The sequence below is a fragment of the Oryctolagus cuniculus genome, chromosome 10, assembly GCF_051225735.1.
Source record: "Oryctolagus cuniculus isolate XC-2025 breed Fujian yellow rabbit chromosome 10, ASM5122573v1, whole genome shotgun sequence".
Taxonomy (NCBI): domain Eukaryota; kingdom Metazoa; phylum Chordata; class Mammalia; order Lagomorpha; family Leporidae; genus Oryctolagus; species Oryctolagus cuniculus.
The window spans coordinates 86491133-86509833 of NC_142876.1; the positions used below are offsets into that span (position 1 = coordinate 86491133).

Below are 18701 nucleotides of genomic sequence, written 5' to 3' on the forward strand. Positions count from 1 at the left end.
TGCAACACAACAGATAAAAGGGAGGGACTTTTCCAGCTCTTGTTTATGGGGGCATTTACTTGCACTGGCTGTAAATTCCTCCGAGCCGTCCCCTCACCTGGGGATAGGGACCACAAGGTCAGAAGGTTGTTTTTCGTTTTTTTTTTTTTTTAAGATTTATTCATTTATTTCAAAGGCAGCATTACAGAGAGAGAGTGAAAGACAGAGACACAGAGAGATCTTCCATTCACTGGTTCACTCTCCAAATGGCCCTAACAGCCAGGGCTGGGCAGGGCCAGAACCAGGAGCAAGGAATTTCATCTGGGTCTCCCATGTGGGTGGCAGAGGTCCAGGGACTTTGGCCATCTTCTACTTCCCCAGGCACATTGGTAGGGATCTGAAGTGAAGCAGCGGGAACTCGAACCAATACCCGTATGGGATACCAGTGCCACAGGCAGCATCTTCACCTGCTGTACCACCTTGCCAGCCCCAACTGTATGCTTCCTTTTTATTAGAGAACTTCAGGGACATTCAAGGGTTAATCCCATTGCCCATGATCTTGACCCTAACATGCAATTTTTCTGTTTCTGTTCATCACTATGCATGTGGGTTTTCTTAGCAACATCTTCACGTACCTCCCCCAGCCCAGCCTGCCTTTGCTCCCAGCCCACCCAGCAGCCTGGTGTGTAAGCATCTTCTAATCACAGGTGCACGAGCCTTCTGCAGTGCCAGGAGCCAGCTTCCCTGGCCACACTGAGAGAAACAGAAGAACTGGTAAAAGGCTGTGAAATACAGACCCTTCTGAACAGAGCAGATTCATTCATCTGAAGTATGTGTGATGGCTGCAGCTCAGATAACAGAGCGTTCTTAGAAAAGAGGTTTTGAAGAGGGCCCGTTTTAATGGCGAAATAAAAATTGATTGTTTCATTGTGAGCAGGTGCTTCGAATGTATGCATTTTTTTTTCTGAATTGGACACTGTATCTATGAAAGTCCTGTTTTTGTTACTTGATTACCCAGTCTGGCTTTTTGAAATTCTGTCCTTCACATGATGTTTTAGCACAGTCTTTATCTAAATCAAATTAACAGAGTCCCAATTAAGGACATAGGATAATGTCCTAAGGCCACCAGCACTCAACGTGGGCCTCCTGCTTAGAAGACCTGTTGTCCAGCATCCAGTCCATTTGGCGGTGTTGGCGGTGGGGTGGGTTCACTCCAGCACCAACGTGAGCTCCTAAAATCAGGACCAAGTAGGGTGAGAGAAACATCTACCAACTCAATCTTACTCATTACTGGATGTGAGCAGATTATTGAAAACAATGAAAAACTGTTGTTGTTGTTGTTGTTTTTGAAGTAACACAGTTTTTCTCGTTCCTTTAAAAAAAGAAAGAGTATCTGTTGTTTGCAAAAGTTTTTCATAGTTTTGCTCGAGGAATCCATTCACACCTCCTTGAGCCAGTTCTAGGAATGTAGCCCAGAGATGCCCCGAAATGCAGGCTGCAGGCGTCACAGTGTTAATAACACTGTGTTATTTCCAGTTGGGGAACATGTGCAAGACGGTGCGCTTAGGGGAGGGGCTGGGGCCCTTTACGGGATGTGGCGCAAACACTCAATGGAAGTTTTCATAGCATGGGGAACATAGGGAGACTGGTTCGCAGGGAGATCTCAATTGTCCTCGCAAAAGAAGGGTTCAACTTCAGCCTTTTTTCATGGATTCCTGCACCTGACACATGGGTATTCAGTATTCCTAGGAGCCATACTCTGTGCTAGTGCCTGGCTGCTTTCAATCCTACCAAGACATTAGCCTTAACATCCTGGAGCTTGCATCTGAATAGGCACATAGGTGGTTTTTTGTTTGTTTTGTTTGTTTAAAAAAGGATCTCCCATGTATACAGTGTTATGAAGCAGGAAGGTTGCTCCGGGGAGAGAAGGTGGCCTTGAGGCTCAGTTTGGAAACATTTTTTAGGTGAAAGGTGAGCTGATGCGGTGCCCACAGAGACGGAGAGGCCAGAGAGACACGATTAGAGAGAATGGATTGTACACGGCCTCGTGTTGTGAGGGGCATGTGGGAAGGGAGAGTCATAGAGATGCAGGCACGGGGGAAAGAATGCTACAGGATGAATCTGGAGAGGGAGCCAGGGACTGACTGTGGGCCTTTAGGCCAGGGGTTGACAAGCTTTTTCTGTCAAGGGCCAGATAGTAAAATAATTTAGGTTTCAAAGACCAAGAGTCAAAATTGATTTTATATATATATATATATATATATATATATGGAGGGAGAGAAAAATTTACACACATTTTTATGGATTAAATACAAAATACAATCATACTTTAGCACAGCTCTGTAATGCAGCTCTACCAATGAGAAGACTACAGTCTTGGGGGAGAAAAACTTTGTGCTGAATTATTGTTTTCTAGTAACAAAGTTGGTTATAGATGTTTGCCTATTAACACTGGTCTGAAATGAGATTTGATGTATTTCATCTTTCTAAATGTCTTTTACATGGATAGGTATTGCCAAACCATGTTATCTGTCTACAACCATATAATTTTAATTGAGCCTATTCATGGCTTGCAGGTATTTATATAATTTTATTTGCATTTTCTCTTGATATTTGCCTTTTAGCTTGTCATTGCACTACAGATTAATCACGTATGTTGAAACTGAGATGGAGGCTCTTCAGTTGCATAGTTAAACAGATTTTGAAATAAAAAATTTTCTTGGTGCATACTTTAGAGTCCAAAAACATTGTAGTGGTTTTTTTTTGGTGTTGTTTGTTTGTTTGGTTGGTTTTTTTTTTTTTTTTGTAGTTCAGAAAACATATCCACTGCAAATGTGTGATGAGTGCAGACAAATCATCCTTTTTAACTTTTGAAAGCATGCCAAGTGGGTAAAATACTTTAATATAAATTATGATTCAAACAATGTCCCTTGTCCTTGAAATGACTACCACAGTATACATTTCTCTACAAACGCTGTTTGGACTTGTAATTTTGAGTTCAAATCCTTAAAAAAAAAAAGTCTATAACAAAGACTGACGATCAAAATCACTAAGTTCAGTAATACTGTGAGTGATTTTTATTCAGAAAAATCTTAGTTTCTACCCTGAACTCAAAAATCAAGGTCAGTAAAAGTCTATTACCTCCAAGGCATCAAATTACTATGTCATAGGATAAGTTAAGGTCTTCAGCTTCTAGTTCTGACAAAAAGCTCAAGACTCTGATATTGGTGAAGTCCTTAATAGCTAGTGAAATCCATCATTGACAATATGTGCTAGTTCTAGAACACCTGGCGGGTTCAAATATTTTCCACAAAGTCCCTGCTGATGAATAATACAGTGGATAATCATGTGTTTCCAATAGCCTGCAGTTTCACGAGCTTTGTAAGTTTGTCCGATCAGAGCCTTTTCTACTCCAGACGTACTTTTGTTACCATCGGTTGTCAACACATCTTAGCAGATACCACTTCAGTTTTGCAGTAGTTCTTTCTCAGCCTCTGAAATATTCTCACCAGTGCTCATTCCATATAGAATATTCACTGAAGCAAATCCTTGAGTCACATCACACCGAGCTTTGTGTCTCCAGGTAAATAATGGCACCTGGACAGTATCAGTCATAACTGCTGACTCATCAAGAGACAACCCCACTTAAAATGATTTACCACTTTTTTTTTTAATGGATTATTGATGTAGCTCCAAGTGGCCTCAATGTTTTGAACAACTGTTTTGCTAAAATTGTAGTGCTCTTGCATAGGTTTATTTTTCTGGACATGGTTCTTAAATCATTGCAATTAAATAAGATTTAATTAACTCACCATCAGTAAACTGTTTTCCTTGCTTGACTGACAAGTGAACCACTTGGAAAATTACTCATTTTTCATTTTTGTGAATTAATTATGCTATGGTGACATATTCCATTTAAATTTTTTAAATTTCTGACTTTTGCATTCCTGTGAGTTGCGGACACTCTGGTGACTGCTTCATGTGTTAATGTTTGTGTGTATCTTGTCCTTTTAGTATAGCTATGATGTCATTGCTTACTAAACATGGTACTTTGTCATATAAATGTGACAACAGAATAATTCACATAAGTGTACCTTAAAAATGCAACATACAAAGCCCATCCTTCTCTTCTTCTCTTGATGTTTTCATGATGGTGTAGACTGGTAATAAATAAACAAAATGTTGTGATGTATCCTTGCATATAACACTCAAAATACTGTCAAGTTAAAACTGCATCACTTTGATTTCTGCACTACACAGCCGTGTGCATCTTCTAAGAGTGGTCATAAGTACTCAATGCTGTCACTGTAGCCTGAAAGCAGCTGTACACCTTGGGCAGATGAATGACTAAGTCTGTGCTCTGATAACAACTTTATCAATGGACATTCCAATTTGAATGTCGTGTAATTTGCAAACAAATTATTGTTTGCTTTTCCCCAACTATTTACAAAATGTACAAACCATTTCTTGGCTTGAGGCCCACGTGGAAACACATAGTGGACTGGTTATAGCCCTTGGGCCTTCTCTGCCAGTCCCTGTGTTAGACCCTGGGGAGTATGTTGGGCTTTACTTCACCTCACAAGCCCTGCCTGGGTGCAAAGCCAGTGGAAGCCCTGAAAACACAAGGCTAGCAGGTGGTCTGAGATGGTGTGTCTTCTTGCAGGATGGAACCCGAGTCATTGGGAAATGTGGTGGTTACTGTGGAAAATGCACTCCATCCTCGGGTACTGGCCTGGAGGTGCGAGTATTATAGCTAAGGTAAGAAGTCGTTTGGTAGCTGTCTGTCTCCCTCTCTCTTTTCCCCTGTTTTTCCTGTGGCCCAATAATGAGCAAATGTGGTTGGGTCAATTTCCCCCCTGAGAGGGTTCCTGTTAAGCATGTTGAAGCCAACTGATCCTTTTCCTTTCTGTCTGCTGCTCATCTGTCTTCATATGAATGAGGCCAAGTGTCCTCCAGCCCTGAGCATGAGGGCTGTAACCCTCAGGAATAAGATCCCCCTGCACTGCTCATCTCAGATACTGCCTGCCGGGCCCATCCCTGGTGATCCTGCTTAGATCTCTGGTGGATCCAGGAACCAATACATTGGTTTATTTGAAAGGTGAAGTGTCAGGGATAAAGAGAGAGAGGAAGAGACAGTGAGGAAGAGAGCGTTAACATCCACAGGTTCACTTCCCAAGTGTATGCAAGAGCCAGGGCTGGTCCGGACCAAAGCCAAGAGTCTGGAATTCCATCCATGTCTCCCACGTGGGTGGCAGGAAGCCAAGGACTTGGGCCATCAGCCACTGCCTCTTAGGCACATGAGCAGGAAAAGCTGGATTGGAAGTGGGAGTTGAGAGACTCAAACTGATATGGGATGCAGGGCATCCCAGTGTGCTACAACACATGACCCACAGGGGTCTATATTTTCTCATATAAAGACTTCTGATGCAGGTGATTCAGAGCTCAGATTTTGAAAAACAGTGCCCAGGAGGAGGAGAGGAGGAGGAGTAATAATGGCAATGGCGTTTTTTGAGCCCTCACCATGCTAAGCACTTTATAGGCATGATTTTATTAAATCCTCACAACAAGACTGTGAGGGGGACTGTTACCCTTATTTTACAGATGAGGAAGCTGAAGTTCCCAACAGTTAAGTTGGGAGCTGAGCTGAGCTACTCAGTGAATTCTGTCAGGAAGAACAGGGCGTGCCTGCACCCTAGCCAGTGCTCTCAGGCACTGCTCTGTGCCCCAGCTGTGCTACTCACAGTGTGCTGCAAGGACCAGCATGATCGGCATCCCCTGCGAGCTTGTTAGAAGTGCAGCATCGCAGGCCTCACCCTCTAGCCACAAAATCAGAACCTGCATTGTAACCAAATGCGCAGGAGGAATCTTGCATTTTGTTCTAACAACATGATACCAGCAAGTGCTCCCTCTGCTGGGCAAAGGACGGCATTGCTCCTCCTCTTTCTGATCCTGGTGCCAGGCCCAGCAAGGAATGAGCTCCGCTCCTGTGACCCTCCCTGCGTCTTCCTGCAAACTTCCAGCAGCTCTGTGCCTTGAAAGGCTCTTCACAGTCCTGACCCAGGAGGACCTCTCTGACATTACTGTGTTAGTACTGTAATGACTAAGTTAACATCCATCCTCAAAATTAAGCCTTTAATTTAGGATGATTTCTTCTGCAAAGGATGAATTCAGGAAAGCTCTTGTCTTGGATAACTGAGCTGTCCAAGCAGTATCTTAGCCTCTGGCGTGGCTGGATCCAGGGGCCGGCACAGTCATCAGTGCACTTTCCTTTCCACTCCAGCAGCACTGATTGCCTCTCAAATGGCCACATTCTCAGGTGGCTCATTTTGCCTGCACCATAAACCCAGGCAGCTCGAGGATCCTATTCAAACACATAGTCATGCCCTGTGTCCATTCTGCAAAAGAACCCTTTAGTTCTGATTGGGTCACATATCCACTTCAAAAAAAAAAAAAAAAAAGATTTGTTTGAAAGGCAGAGAAAGGGAGAGACAGAGGTCTTCCATCTACTGGTTTACTCCCCACATGGTTGCAACAGCCAGGGCTAGGCCAGGCTGAAGCCAAGAGCCTGGAGCCAGGAACTCCATCCGGGTTTCCCATGTGGGTGGCAGGGGCCCCAGGCACTTGGGCCATCTTCTGCTGCCTTCCCAAGTGCATTAGCAGGAAGCTGCATCAGAAGCAGAGCAGTCAGGACTCAAGCCCACACTCCAGTATAGGATGCCTGCATTGCAAGCAGTAGCTTAACCCACTGCTCCACAACGCCAGCCCCACGTGTCCACTTTTGAGACAATCGCAGTTTCTAGAGGGCTGCGATCATGGGCCCACCTAGAGTCAGGTGATTGACATCTTTTGGAAGAGGATCAGTTTCCTTAGGACAAGAGGGGATTTTTAATCAGAGAAGGAGAGTGAGGGGCTAGAATTATGGCGCAGTGGTTTAAACCGCCACCTGTGATATCAAACATCTCATATGGACCCTGGCTGGTTCAAGCCTGACTGCTCCCTTTCTGATCCAGCTCCCTGCTGACGTACCTGGGAAGAGCAGTAGAGGATGGCCCCAGTGATTGGGCCCCTGCCACCCATGTAGGAGACAGGTATGTGTCTCCTGGATCCTGGCTTCGGCCTGGCCCGGCCCTGGCTATTGAGGCTGACTGGGAAGTGAATGGAGGATCTCTTTCTTTCTATGTCTCTTTCTCTCTCTAAATTCACTTTCAAATAAGTAAATAAATCTTTAAAAAAAAAAAAAGCATGGGTGGGAGTGGTTTGGAAGCAGAAGGTTTGGCAGCAGAATCCACTAGACTGAGGAATAATCCACTAATAATCCAATAATCCTTAGATGCATTTCATATTTTATATTTAATAAGATAAATTTCATTGGTAAGTGTGATAAAATTTACAAATGAGTATTTGCCTACAATATTAACATGGATGTGTGGAAGAAAGACTAGAAAGATATTGAAGGATAATATTTGGATATTATCTCAGGTGTGGATTTCAGATTAGCAGATATTTATTCTTCATTATTTGCCTGGAATGTCCGTGTTTCTTGTAGCAAGCAAACATTACCTTTAAAATCCAGACAAAATAAGTGTCGTATTTTAAAATTCTATACGTAAAAAATGTGTGATTTACCTACTCTGACAGAGTTTGAAACAGAAGGTTTTTATTTCCTGGTTTGTTGCTTTTATTGCAGGTGCTCAGCAGAGGAAGCCATTATGGGATGGATGAAGGATCGTAATGCAATACCTCCACCTTAAATGTGGGTGCATGTGTGTGTGTGCGAGAGGACTTGTATACGTGTGTATGAGTGTGTGTATATGTGTACATATGCATATATATATATATAAAAATATATACAGGTTGAGCGTCCATAAAGCTAAAGTATTCCCAGATCGGAAACTTCTTGAGCACCAGCATGATGCCACAAATGGAACATCCCACACCGTGAACTTTTTGTTTCATTAACAAAATTATATAGAATATCGTATGCAATCACCCCCCCGGTATCTACAAAACATAAATGAGCTCTGTGCCAGCCTTGTGTCAGCAAGCTTGCTCGCTCCTGAGCTCTATGCAAATAATCCAAAGTCTGAAAAAAAAAAAAAGTCCAATACAAAATTTCTGCCTCTGGTCGCAAGTATTTCAGGTAAGGGATGCTCAGCCTGTACGTATATACGCATACATATGTCATACACACACCTGTGTGTGTGTGTGTGTATATGTGGAATAGCCTAATGATGTAAAGTTTAATATTTATGTTTGAAATTATTTATTGTGATGTAATATTTTTGTACGTAAAATGATTCTATTACGACTGCCTTCGCGTTGCTTGTGCCCCTTGCGGTCAGACCACTGCATTTTACGTACTCTCCATTATAATGCAGTACCCTGCAGTCCACTGCCCTCCCACTGAGCTCTACCCACGTGTATGCAGTACTATGACGAAAGTGATCCTTCCTTATCACGGTACACTATTGTTTACTTTTTATCTGTAAATATTTTATTGTTACTTTTATAAAATCGTGACTTGTTTTTTATAAACAACCCAGCCCATCATCAAGGTGCTACAAGAGTCGTCGTCAGAGGGTGTTTTTGGCATTTTTTGGAAAGGGTCACTAGCCAACAGGCAAGTTAGTGACATCACGGATTGTTTGTACCAACTAGTAGTTATATTAAGTATTCCGTTTCATGTGATCTCTGGGAAAAAAAAATATGCTGCCTTGGTGCTAATGTTTAAGTGATCTTCAGACTCGGAAAGGTAAACACTTTCAATAAAAGGGAGGAATAGAAGGACAATTTCTGATGGACAGAATCACTTGGATAGACTCAGACCAGCCACTGGAGCCAGCATTGAGGCATTGCAGCCATCTGGGGCATGAACCAGCAGATGGAAGATTTCTTTCTCTCTCTGTAACTCTGCCTTTCAAGTAAATACATAAATCTTAAAAAAGAAAAAAAAAAGAAAAGAAAAAAGAGTAAGACCAGCTGTTTACCCTTATTTTTGGACCTGCCCATTTTGGAAGACAATCGGACTTTATGCTTGTGTTGTTCATAAGCTTTGCTTCAGTCCGTGGTGCCTTGATACCCTGCAGTGAAATGGAGGGGGTGGGAGTGAGAGGCTGGCTTTGTGACACAGCAGATTAAGCTGCCGCCCGCCTGTGATGTCAGCATTCCATATGAGTGCCAGTTCGAGTCCCAGCTGCTCCACTTCCAAGCCAGCTCCCTGTTAATGTGCCTAGGAAAGCAGTAGAAGATGGCTTAAGTGCTCAGGCCACTGCCACCCACATGGGAGAATCAGATAGAGTTCAAAGTTCCTGGCTTCAGCCTTGCCCAGCACTGGTACTTGGAGCCATTTGGGGAGTGAACCAACAGGTGGAAGGTTGCTCTCCCTGTCTCTCCCTGTCACACTACCTTTCAAATAAATAGGAAGAGTGACACCCTCACGTGATTTCATTGAGATGACATCCACATTTCCTAGTAGCAAGACAGAGGATGCACAGGTGGGAGTGGCTTCAGCAGCCCCCTGCCCACCTGAAGAACTTTGGAACCAGCTCCTGAGTCATCCAGATTGCCTTTTACAGGAAACCACCGGCAGGTGACACGCCTTTTGTTACAGCCGTCAGCTTAGGAACACCCTGCCAGCTCTCATGGCTGCTATTCTGATTGGTGTTTGTGTGAAGAAATGACCCATGGGCTACAACATGCCTGTGTCTCTCAGATCTTCCACTAGTCCTCTTTTCCTTACTAACTTCCAACATAGGAGTGCCAAAGCCATGGTCATTCTGCCTTTCCACCATGATCAAAGGGAAGCCATTGCCAATGGCCCATGCAAGACTGTTGGTTTCAGAGACTCTGCCTACTTACAGAAACCAAAGAGACGAGGAAAAACCTGGCACTGTTCTCCAACCCCAAGCAAACTCCAGAGTGCTCTTGGAGAACTTAAACTTGTACCAGTACATTCAGAAAATATATTATGAATAAATGCCATGACCACACCCAATCCATCTGTGTTTCCTGTGGTTTTTGGACTTTGGATTCAAGTTGGAAGAAGAATGTCTCTAGTTTTTAAAATTGCCAAGCTGAGAAGCAGCGCTGATTTTGTTAATTCTGTCTAATGTAGTTGCCATGTTAGGGATGCGGAAGGAGTGAGTGCTGTCCACAGGTCGATCCTTCCATCACTTGTCAGTGCAAGTGGTTCTCTGAGGAGTCAGGGACACACACGCTTGTCTGTGTGACAGAAGACACACGAGCTAACACAATAGGGAATTTAAGTGGGGGGGTTGGGACCTTATTGTTTGTTTCATGTAGTAGGGACTGCTACCCCGGAGACTTGTGGCACGTAGGGAAGTGACCGCTTTCTACACAAGACTGATATTTGCTCCTGGTAACAGGACATCCACCCTGTGCCAGGCCCCTTACTTACGCTGTTTCAAGTCATTCTCACAAGCACCACACAGGTAACATCAGTTTATGGGTAAGGAGACAGAGCCTCACAGATGTCAACAGGCTCAAACTCACCAGCAGTGAAGAAGAGGTGACCCCCTATACCCCGGCCTTGGCTGAGACACATGGCCACAGTCGTCATGCTGGGGGAGCTGGGATCATGGGCTCACCTAGAGTCACATGACTGACAGCTCTGCTTAGATGAAAGGTGGTGCTGAGAGGAGCAGGAGGAGGATGGTATTGTCAACAAAGGGCCATTGGATGGAGACCGACAACAGCAGCAGCGTTCTAGCCATTCGATTATTGATCCACAGGCGTCGATCACACATCTGTTCCTATTCAGGCCCTGAGCATGCAGGTGTGTAGTGGTTCAGCTAAGGTGGAGAAGGCTGTTGAAGTCAGCTCCGGCTGCTATAAAGACGGAGGGGCTGGCTGGGGTCACCTGCAGACATTTGTTCTCTCACTGTTTGAGAGGCTGGAAGTCCAAGGTCATGGTGCCATCAGGGTTGGTTTTTGTTGATGCCTCTGCTCTTTGTGGCCTGTAGACCAAATTGTTCTCACTCATCCTCACCTGGCCTTTTCTCTGTGTGCAGGCACTTGGAAGGAGGGAACAGGACAGGGAGAGAGAGAGAGAGATCTGATGTCTCTTTTTCTTCTTACGAGGATGTCCATGCTATTGTATTAGGACCCTACCCTTATGATCTCATTTAACCTTTATTATTTCTTTACATACACTATTTCCAAATTTAGTCATGGATTAGGGCTTCAGTCCATGAATTCAGAGGGGGCAGAATTCAGTCTACATTTGACATTTGGTTCTCTCTCACCCATACCGTACAGACTCGTGGCCTTGTGGACGACTGTTCCACACGGCATCAGAGGATTCAGGCTCCTTCTATGTTGTTGCCTGACCATTCTCAAAGATACTGCCCCTACCTGGCTCATGCTCACTGTGGCTCCTGCTCCTCATGTCTGTGTGTAGCCTGCAGAAAGGGAACAGCTATTTGACAGAAAGACATGGCAGGTGAAGAAGTCACTTTGTGTCGCAGCATGTTAGCCTGACTTGGCTGTGTAGCCACATGTAGCTGTTGAGAAATGTACTCTGGCTGGCTGCTGCGGGCCCAGGTACTACCACATGGAGATGGGGAGTTTATCACTAAAAGCAAGAAGGAGAGAATGGGGACTGAAAACATTTGCTGCTTCCAGCACAAACAATGAGGTAAGCATATCCAATGTGCCCTTTGGTGCTTCCATTTTGGTGGGGACAGAAAAGACAGAAACTGAAGCAGTCAGCATGTGAATTGCCCTGCGATTCTTTTGCAGTCAGAAATGTCACCGTGCATCCCAGGCTGGCCTTCCATATGCCTTGATGGCATGGTGTGTTGTAGCCTGAGTACTAAGGGCCTTCACACCCCAAAGCTTTCCCCACCTGCCGATGCTTCACGTTTCTTTACCTTCTGATGGGTGCAGAAGTCACAAATAACACGGGAAAACCGGTGTGTTGGAAAATGAGAGGCACCAGAGAGAGGAACAAAGCTGGAAAGAGAAACAGAGAGTGGCTAATGCCCTAGGCTGTGTGTGTCACTGTTTTAAAGGAGATGGGCAGAAATGCCTGCCTTGCAAACTCGCAGAGTGACAGACAAAGCTGGGGGTCACTGTCAAAGTCAGCCAGAAACCTCAGTGGGCAGAGGGAAGCACCTGTCACCAGCAGATGGCTGCTCTGCCATTCTAGTGCCAGGTCTGGGCCTGCGATTTTGCTCTGCTTATTGGAGAGGTGATTTTGCAAGGCTCACTTGACATCTTTGGAAATCCTCAACCCTGAAAAGATTACCTCGCCCCCCTCTCAAATATGTACTTCAAAATTAACAAAAGAAACTCCAGACCATGAATTCAGCCTTTTACATGAAGATGACTTTTGAAAATATATTTCTATTTTTATATGAATATATACATGTGTATATATATACGTACATATATATATATATATATATATATCTTGAAGGCATGGGAGACATATTGAATGCTGAGGGATGAGCCTAATGGTGTCACTGGAAGTGTGGCTGGGAGCCTTCAGAGCCCTAGCATAATGGGAACAAAAGCCAGAGACTTCAGGGGGCTCCTGTGCGGACACACCCAAGGCTTACTCAGTCCTTACGAGGGGTGGAGACCAAAACCCTACTCTTTTTAATAGCCTCCCTAAGAGACCTTTTGGTACACTCTGGAGGCCCACCTTTTGTTTTATTTTTAAAACTTTTTAGTGGAGGCTAACATTGTGGTGTAGCAGGTAAAGCAACTGCCTGTGACACTGGCATCCCATGTGGGTACTGGTTTGAGACCCAGCTGTTCCACCTCCAATCCAGCTCCCTGTTAATGTGCCTGGGAAAGCAGCAGATGATGGCTGAAGTCCTTGGGCCCCTGCCACGCATATGGGATACCCAAATGAACCTCATGGCTCTGGCTTCTGCTTGGTTCAGCCCTGCCTGTTGCAGACACTTGAGAAGTGAACCAGAGGACGGAAGACTCTCTCTCTCTCTCTCAAAGTTATTTATTTATTTTCATTTTGTTTGAAAGGCAGAGGAAGAGAGAGAGGCTTTCCCTCTGCTAGTTCACTCCCCAAATGCTTGCAAAATCCAGGCTCAGCCAGGCCAAAGCCAGGAGCCAGGAGTTCCATCCAGGTCTCCCTCATAGGTGGCAGGGGTTCAAGTACCTGGACCATCATCTGATGCCTTCCCAGCATGTGCATCAGAGGAAGCTTGGTCAGAAACAGAGCAGAGCCCGAACAGGGGTCTCTGATATGAGCTGCATGGTCTTAACTGCTGTAGCAGATGCCAGCCTGGGGTTGTGGAGTGTCCTGCACCCTGCCTCTGGCAGTTAGCTTCTGTGCTTGGTGAACATGCAGCCAGTGCCCCCTCTTACTCGTGTTGTAGAACAAGATGGAATGATTTGCCTTGGTTCCCTTGTAACCTTGGACAAGACAATGACACACCTGAATGTTGCCATCCTCTTTGGCAAGATGAGGAACGTTCAGGACCCCGAGGTGACATGGTTACCGTAAGGCTTCAGTGAGCTGATGCAGGTGCAACATCTGCAACACCGCTGGGTGTGGTAAATGCCTGGCATCGTCTAGCCCTTAGGAAAGGCACATAACTGATGGACACGTGTGACCTGTGACCTCCACCAGATAGAGGCTACCTGTGCTAGGCCATTCTGAGAAAGATGCTGACCCTACTTTGCCCTGCAGTTGAAAAAGTGGGTTTTCCTGTGTGTGACTTTCTCACATTGCCTTCATTCACACTGCAGTATTTTAAATACATTTTGCATTTAAGAAAAAAATTTAGCAAATCTAAAAATCATACTTATTTCTGGAATAGGATATGATGTTTTGATAGCCCTACACATTGTGTAATGTCCTCAAACATTTAACATTTCTTTCTGGTGATGTCATCCCAGATCCTCATGACTGCAGTTCTTCCTGCTGCTTTTCCCAAAATAAGAATGAACGTTGTGGGTTTAGATGGCAGGGCGAGAGGGGCCTGAAAAGCTACCTCGCTAGACCAACACAAATTGGAAGAATACCGGGCCTATATCAACTGTATTTATCAACTAGGTCTTGGTCCCTGGGGGCTCCTGTAACAGAATGCACAGAGCAGGTGCCTTATAAACACCAAGGATTTACACCCCGACGTTCCAGAGGCTGGCGATGTCGAAACACGCACATGGCTCTGGCAGAGCCCCTGTCTGACCGGGACCTGCTTCCTCATAGACAGCTGTCTTCTCACTCTAACCTGTCCAGACAGACGCATGCGGGTTTGGGGCCAACACTGTGGTGGAACAGGTTAAGTTAGCACTTGCTGTGCCAGCATCCCCTATCAGAGTGCCAGTGAGAGTCCCTGCTGCTCAGCTTCCAATCCAGCAGTGAATGATGTCTTATGTACTTGGGCCCTGACCACCCACGTGGGAGACCCACCTGGAGCTCCTGGCTCCTGGCTTCAGCCTTACCCAGCCCTGACTGTTGTAGCCACCTGGGGAGTAAACCAGCAAAGGGACCATCTCTCATCTTTGTCTCTTCCCCTCTCTGTGTCACTCTACCTTTCAAATGAGTAAATAATTCTTTATCCAAAGAAGGGTAAGGGGTCTCTTGTGCATCTCTGGCACAGGCAGTCCCATTCAGGAGGGTCCTGTCCCCATGAACTGATCAACTTCCAAGAGTCATATCCTCTAATACCTTCACCTTGGTGGTGAGAATCTTCCTTTGAGTTTGAGGGCAACAGGAACATTCAGACCATAGCAGACCATTTACTATGTGTGATGGTTAATTTCATATGTCAACGCGACAGGTCATGATACCCAGTCTAGATGTTTCTATGGCAGATGTGCTTAGCATGAGTATCAGGATTCTTAGAGTAAAGGGTATTATCTGCCATACAATGGGAGGGCCTCATCCAATCAGTTGAAGGCCTTAAGAAAAAAAAGACTGAGGTTCCCCAAAGAAGGAATTCTGCTTGCAGAAACTTTCAGACTCAAGCTGCGCCATCATCTCTTCCACGGAGCCGCAGCCAGCTCACCTGCCAGCCCCCCCAGTCCGTGGAGCAATTTCTTAAAACCAACAGATAGAGGATAGGGAGATAGATAGATGGGGGAGTGTGGTGGCACAGCAGGTTAAACCACCACTTGGGTCTCCAACATCCCGTATCTGAGTCCCATTCGTGTCCCAGCTACTCCACTTTGGATCCAGCTTCCTGTTAATGAATCCAGGGAGATTATGGATGACGGATCAAGTGATTGGGCCTCTGCTACCCACATGGAACACCCAGATGGGATCCCAGGGCTTCTGGTTTCAGCCAGGCCCTGCCCTGGTTGTTGTGGAAGTGAACCAGAAGATGGAAGATTTTTCTATCACTCTCGCTTTTGCTTTTCCTGTAGATGAAAAAATACAGATAGAAATTGATAGATATAGATATTTGATAGATGGATGAATGTGTGGACAGACTGATAAATCGATCTGTTGTTCCATTGATCCGTGTATCTCTTTTTTGGTCCTGTTTCTCTGGAGAAGCCTCACCCTGACTGGCCCAATGAGAGGCCAGAACCTTCTCTGCACAGCTGCACGGGCCACCAGCCACCCTGAGACCAAAGCTCTGTGCTCAGTGCTCTGCGCATGTCCTCCCAAAGAGCCCTCAGGCAGAACTGCTGTTTTGATTCCTCTTGTCAACGTGAGGACATGGAGGGGACACGAATCAGACCACCTGACTCTCACACTTAACATCTCAGTGCAGGCGACACTGGGTCCACGGGGCAGCTCCCAGACTAGGAGCAACCTTGCCTCACTCCTGAGGCTTCCTGTACCAGCTCACTTCCTCACAGAAAGGCGAGGGAATGTAGAACCTTGCTTGACATGAGCAAGAACAGAAATGAGTCCCAACTGGACCATTTCCTCCGATTGCATGACTCCACGGTAGATCGCAGCGGTTAAGAGCCGCAGGCCCTCGAGAGCTCCAGACAGAGCTGTTTTCCAGTGAGTTAGCTGGGCTCGGCTCCTCTGCCATGGCTCTTTGTGTCTTCACTTTGAATAGCACACAGAAATGCTCGACTGGGTGCACTTCCGGCCCTGCTGGAAAGGTCAAAAGAAAGGTCAAATAGGAGGCTCAAGGCTCATTTGCATCGCCTCAATCTTGGGAGTGAAAGAACAACTCTTTGTCCAAGGCAAGGGCCCGGCTCTTCTCTCAGCAGCTGGAATGAGGCCGGGAGACGGGAGGCCTTTAAGACGCCCTATGTTGTCTTTCTCGAGGGAGGTTTGTTTTCTGTCTCCCCCCAGGTACCAGTCATTTGGGTCATAAAGTGTTAAAAGCAATTGCTTGTCCAGTGGGGGCTAACCCAGGGGTTGGCAAATCCATGCTTCTTGTGCAATTTGCAAAATATTTTTCTTTGTAGTTGTCCTTGAAGCCCAAGTGGGACTAATGGCTTTAACTGCCAGCCCGTGCGTTTCAAAGTGCTTTCCACATCAGGAAGACATTGGCGGCTTCCCCAAACGCTTAATTGGTATAGGATGTGAGCGGTTCTGAAAGGCCACGCTGCCCTTCCAGGCCCAAGCCCTCTCTCTGAGAGGGGCTGCTTTTCAGTGACCATTTCTAGTTCCTGCCTCCTTATGTGTGCGCCCAGTCATTTTCGGCTCCATTTTCCTGTGGAATAAAAGGTTTTCTTTGGTAATGAAAAGACGTTATAACTGTCGCTGGCCCACAAGAAATGGAGGCGGCTTTTGTAGTCACAAAGACTAAAGGTGCTGTAGGGTGGGGTACAATCGGACAGGAACCAAGTCCACAACAGCTCTGGCAGGGACGCACGCTGGGGAAGAGCGGAGCCTCTGTGGTCTGGGTACGTTTCTGACTTTTCTCCTCTCTTTCCTCATCTGTCTGCGAGACTAATAGTGCAGCTAGCCCAAAGGGTCAGTTAGGAGGCAATGAAATCATAGGTAAGCGTCCACCAAAATGGTCATGGAAAAATAGAATTAAAAGGTAAGTATTTTGGTGCAGAAAATGTTAAAACTTGTGCCTAGGAGGAGTCCTCAGTAATTTCATGGAGGGGTCGATGTCATGGCCAAGCAGGTTAAGCTGCTGCCTGCAGCACCGACATCCCCTTGAGTGCTGGTTCGAGTCCCGGCTGCTCCACTTCTGATCCAGCTCCCTGCTAGTGCGCCTGGGAAAACAGCAGAGAATGGCTCTAGTCCTGGGGCCCCTGCATCCAGCTGGCAGGCCCAGAAGAAGTTCCTGGTTCCTGACTTCAGCCTGGCTTAGCACTGGCCGTTGCAGCCATTTGAGTGGTAAACCAGCAGGTCGAAGATCTCTTTCTCTGCCTCTCCCTGTCTGTCTTTCAAATAAATACATCAATCTTTAAAAAAAAAAAAAAAAGAAAAGAAAGTGGCCTGATGGGAGCCGACATTGTGGTGCAGGGAGCTTACGCTCTGTCTGTGACGCCCGCATCCCGTATGAGCTCCGGTTCTGGCTGCTGTACTTGCAATCCAGCTCCCTGCTAATGCACCTGGGACAGCAATGGAAGATGGCCCAAGTGCTTGGGCCCCTACTACCCAGGTAGGAGACCTGGATGGAGTTCCAGGCTCCTGGTTTTGGCCTAGCCCAACCCTGACCTTTGCTGCCTCTCTCTCTGTAAATCTCCTTTCAAATAAATAATTATTTTTAAGGATTAAAAAAAAAAAGTCACCTAGGAGCTTCATAAGAAGTGCAGACTCCTGGGCCCCAGCGCAGACCTAGGAGCCTGCAGCTGTGTTTAACAAGATTCCCCGGTGATTCACCTGCATCTTAGACTGTGAGAAGCTCGGGTCTGAAGTGCAGTCTGTTCCACTCTCTGCCCAAACCTCCTCTCCAGCTGGAACCACCTTACCCATTGTTGAGCCTCCGGGCCCATCCCAGGAAGCAGCTTGGAGTGGGGTGGGGGGGCCTGTCAACTATTTATCCAAGGGCTTATCTCCTAGGGCCGCTGCCCTCTGTTGATAAATATTGAGGCTGCAGGGTAAACCGCATGGAAGCCCTTCCGCACGTGGCCGGCGCAGTGCGTGGTGGGAAGCCTTAGTCTGCAGGTGGTTGTGGCCCTATCTTCAGCGCGCAGCGGCGTCTGTTTCCTCTCGTGGGCAGTGGGCTCGGGAGAGTGTTGGGGGGCTACAGCAAGGTCGCGTCTGGAGCTCACCGGATCACTTAAGCGACCGCACGTGGTTGCGTCATGTAAATGGCGTGACTGGGCGCAGGGGGAGGCTGCAGGGAAGAGACAGCCACTGTGGGTGCCTCGGCCGAGCAGAAGGCCCAGGAAGGCCGAATCGGGGTCCTGGGGTGTCCCCAAGGCCTTAGCTCCGCCTTTCTTCAGGATCGTGGGTGTCTGTGACCTCTTGGGAGGCTTTAGCCTTGGTTTGAAAAATTAAAAATTGTTAAAGTCACGTAATAAAAAAGGAAGCAAGAGTTTGAGCTCAACGTATCCATCCCCTTGTGAGTCTCAAAACTGTGAAAATTCACAACTAAGCGCCATTTGAATAATGCTTGATTCCATTTGCAAACTTAATTCCAGGACTATCAAACCTTTTTAGCTGCCTTTATAAATTCTGCGTTTTCGATGTCTTTTTTTAGTAGCTCATTTGTATTATTGACAAAGCTTCCCAAGTGCTTAAGTAATTTTTATAAATCTATTAAATTAAACTAATAAATATGGTGAGTTTTAAAGTATCTTAAATGTTCTATCTATATAAAGTTAATGGGATTTTAAATTGAAATCCTCAGTCAAGA

At 46.0% G+C, this 18701-nt stretch overlaps 1 protein-coding gene across 5 annotated transcripts in view; it reads left to right on the forward strand.

Moving 5' to 3' along the window:
- The window catches only part of ADAMTS9 (ADAM metallopeptidase with thrombospondin type 1 motif 9), a 173427-nt gene extending 163454 nt beyond the window's left edge, over window positions 1-9973 (forward strand). For all 5 annotated transcript variants that reach the window (XM_002713292.6, XM_008260887.5, XM_008260886.5 and 2 more), the window contains 2 exons: window positions 4643-4737; window positions 7667-9973. In XM_002713292.6, the coding sequence (XP_002713338.6) occupies window positions 4643-4732 (90 nt within the window). In that variant the 3' untranslated portion in view covers window positions 4733-4737; window positions 7667-9973. The remainder of the gene's footprint in view (window positions 1-4642; window positions 4738-7666) is intronic.
- The last annotated feature ends 8728 nt before the right edge of the window (window positions 9974-18701 follow it).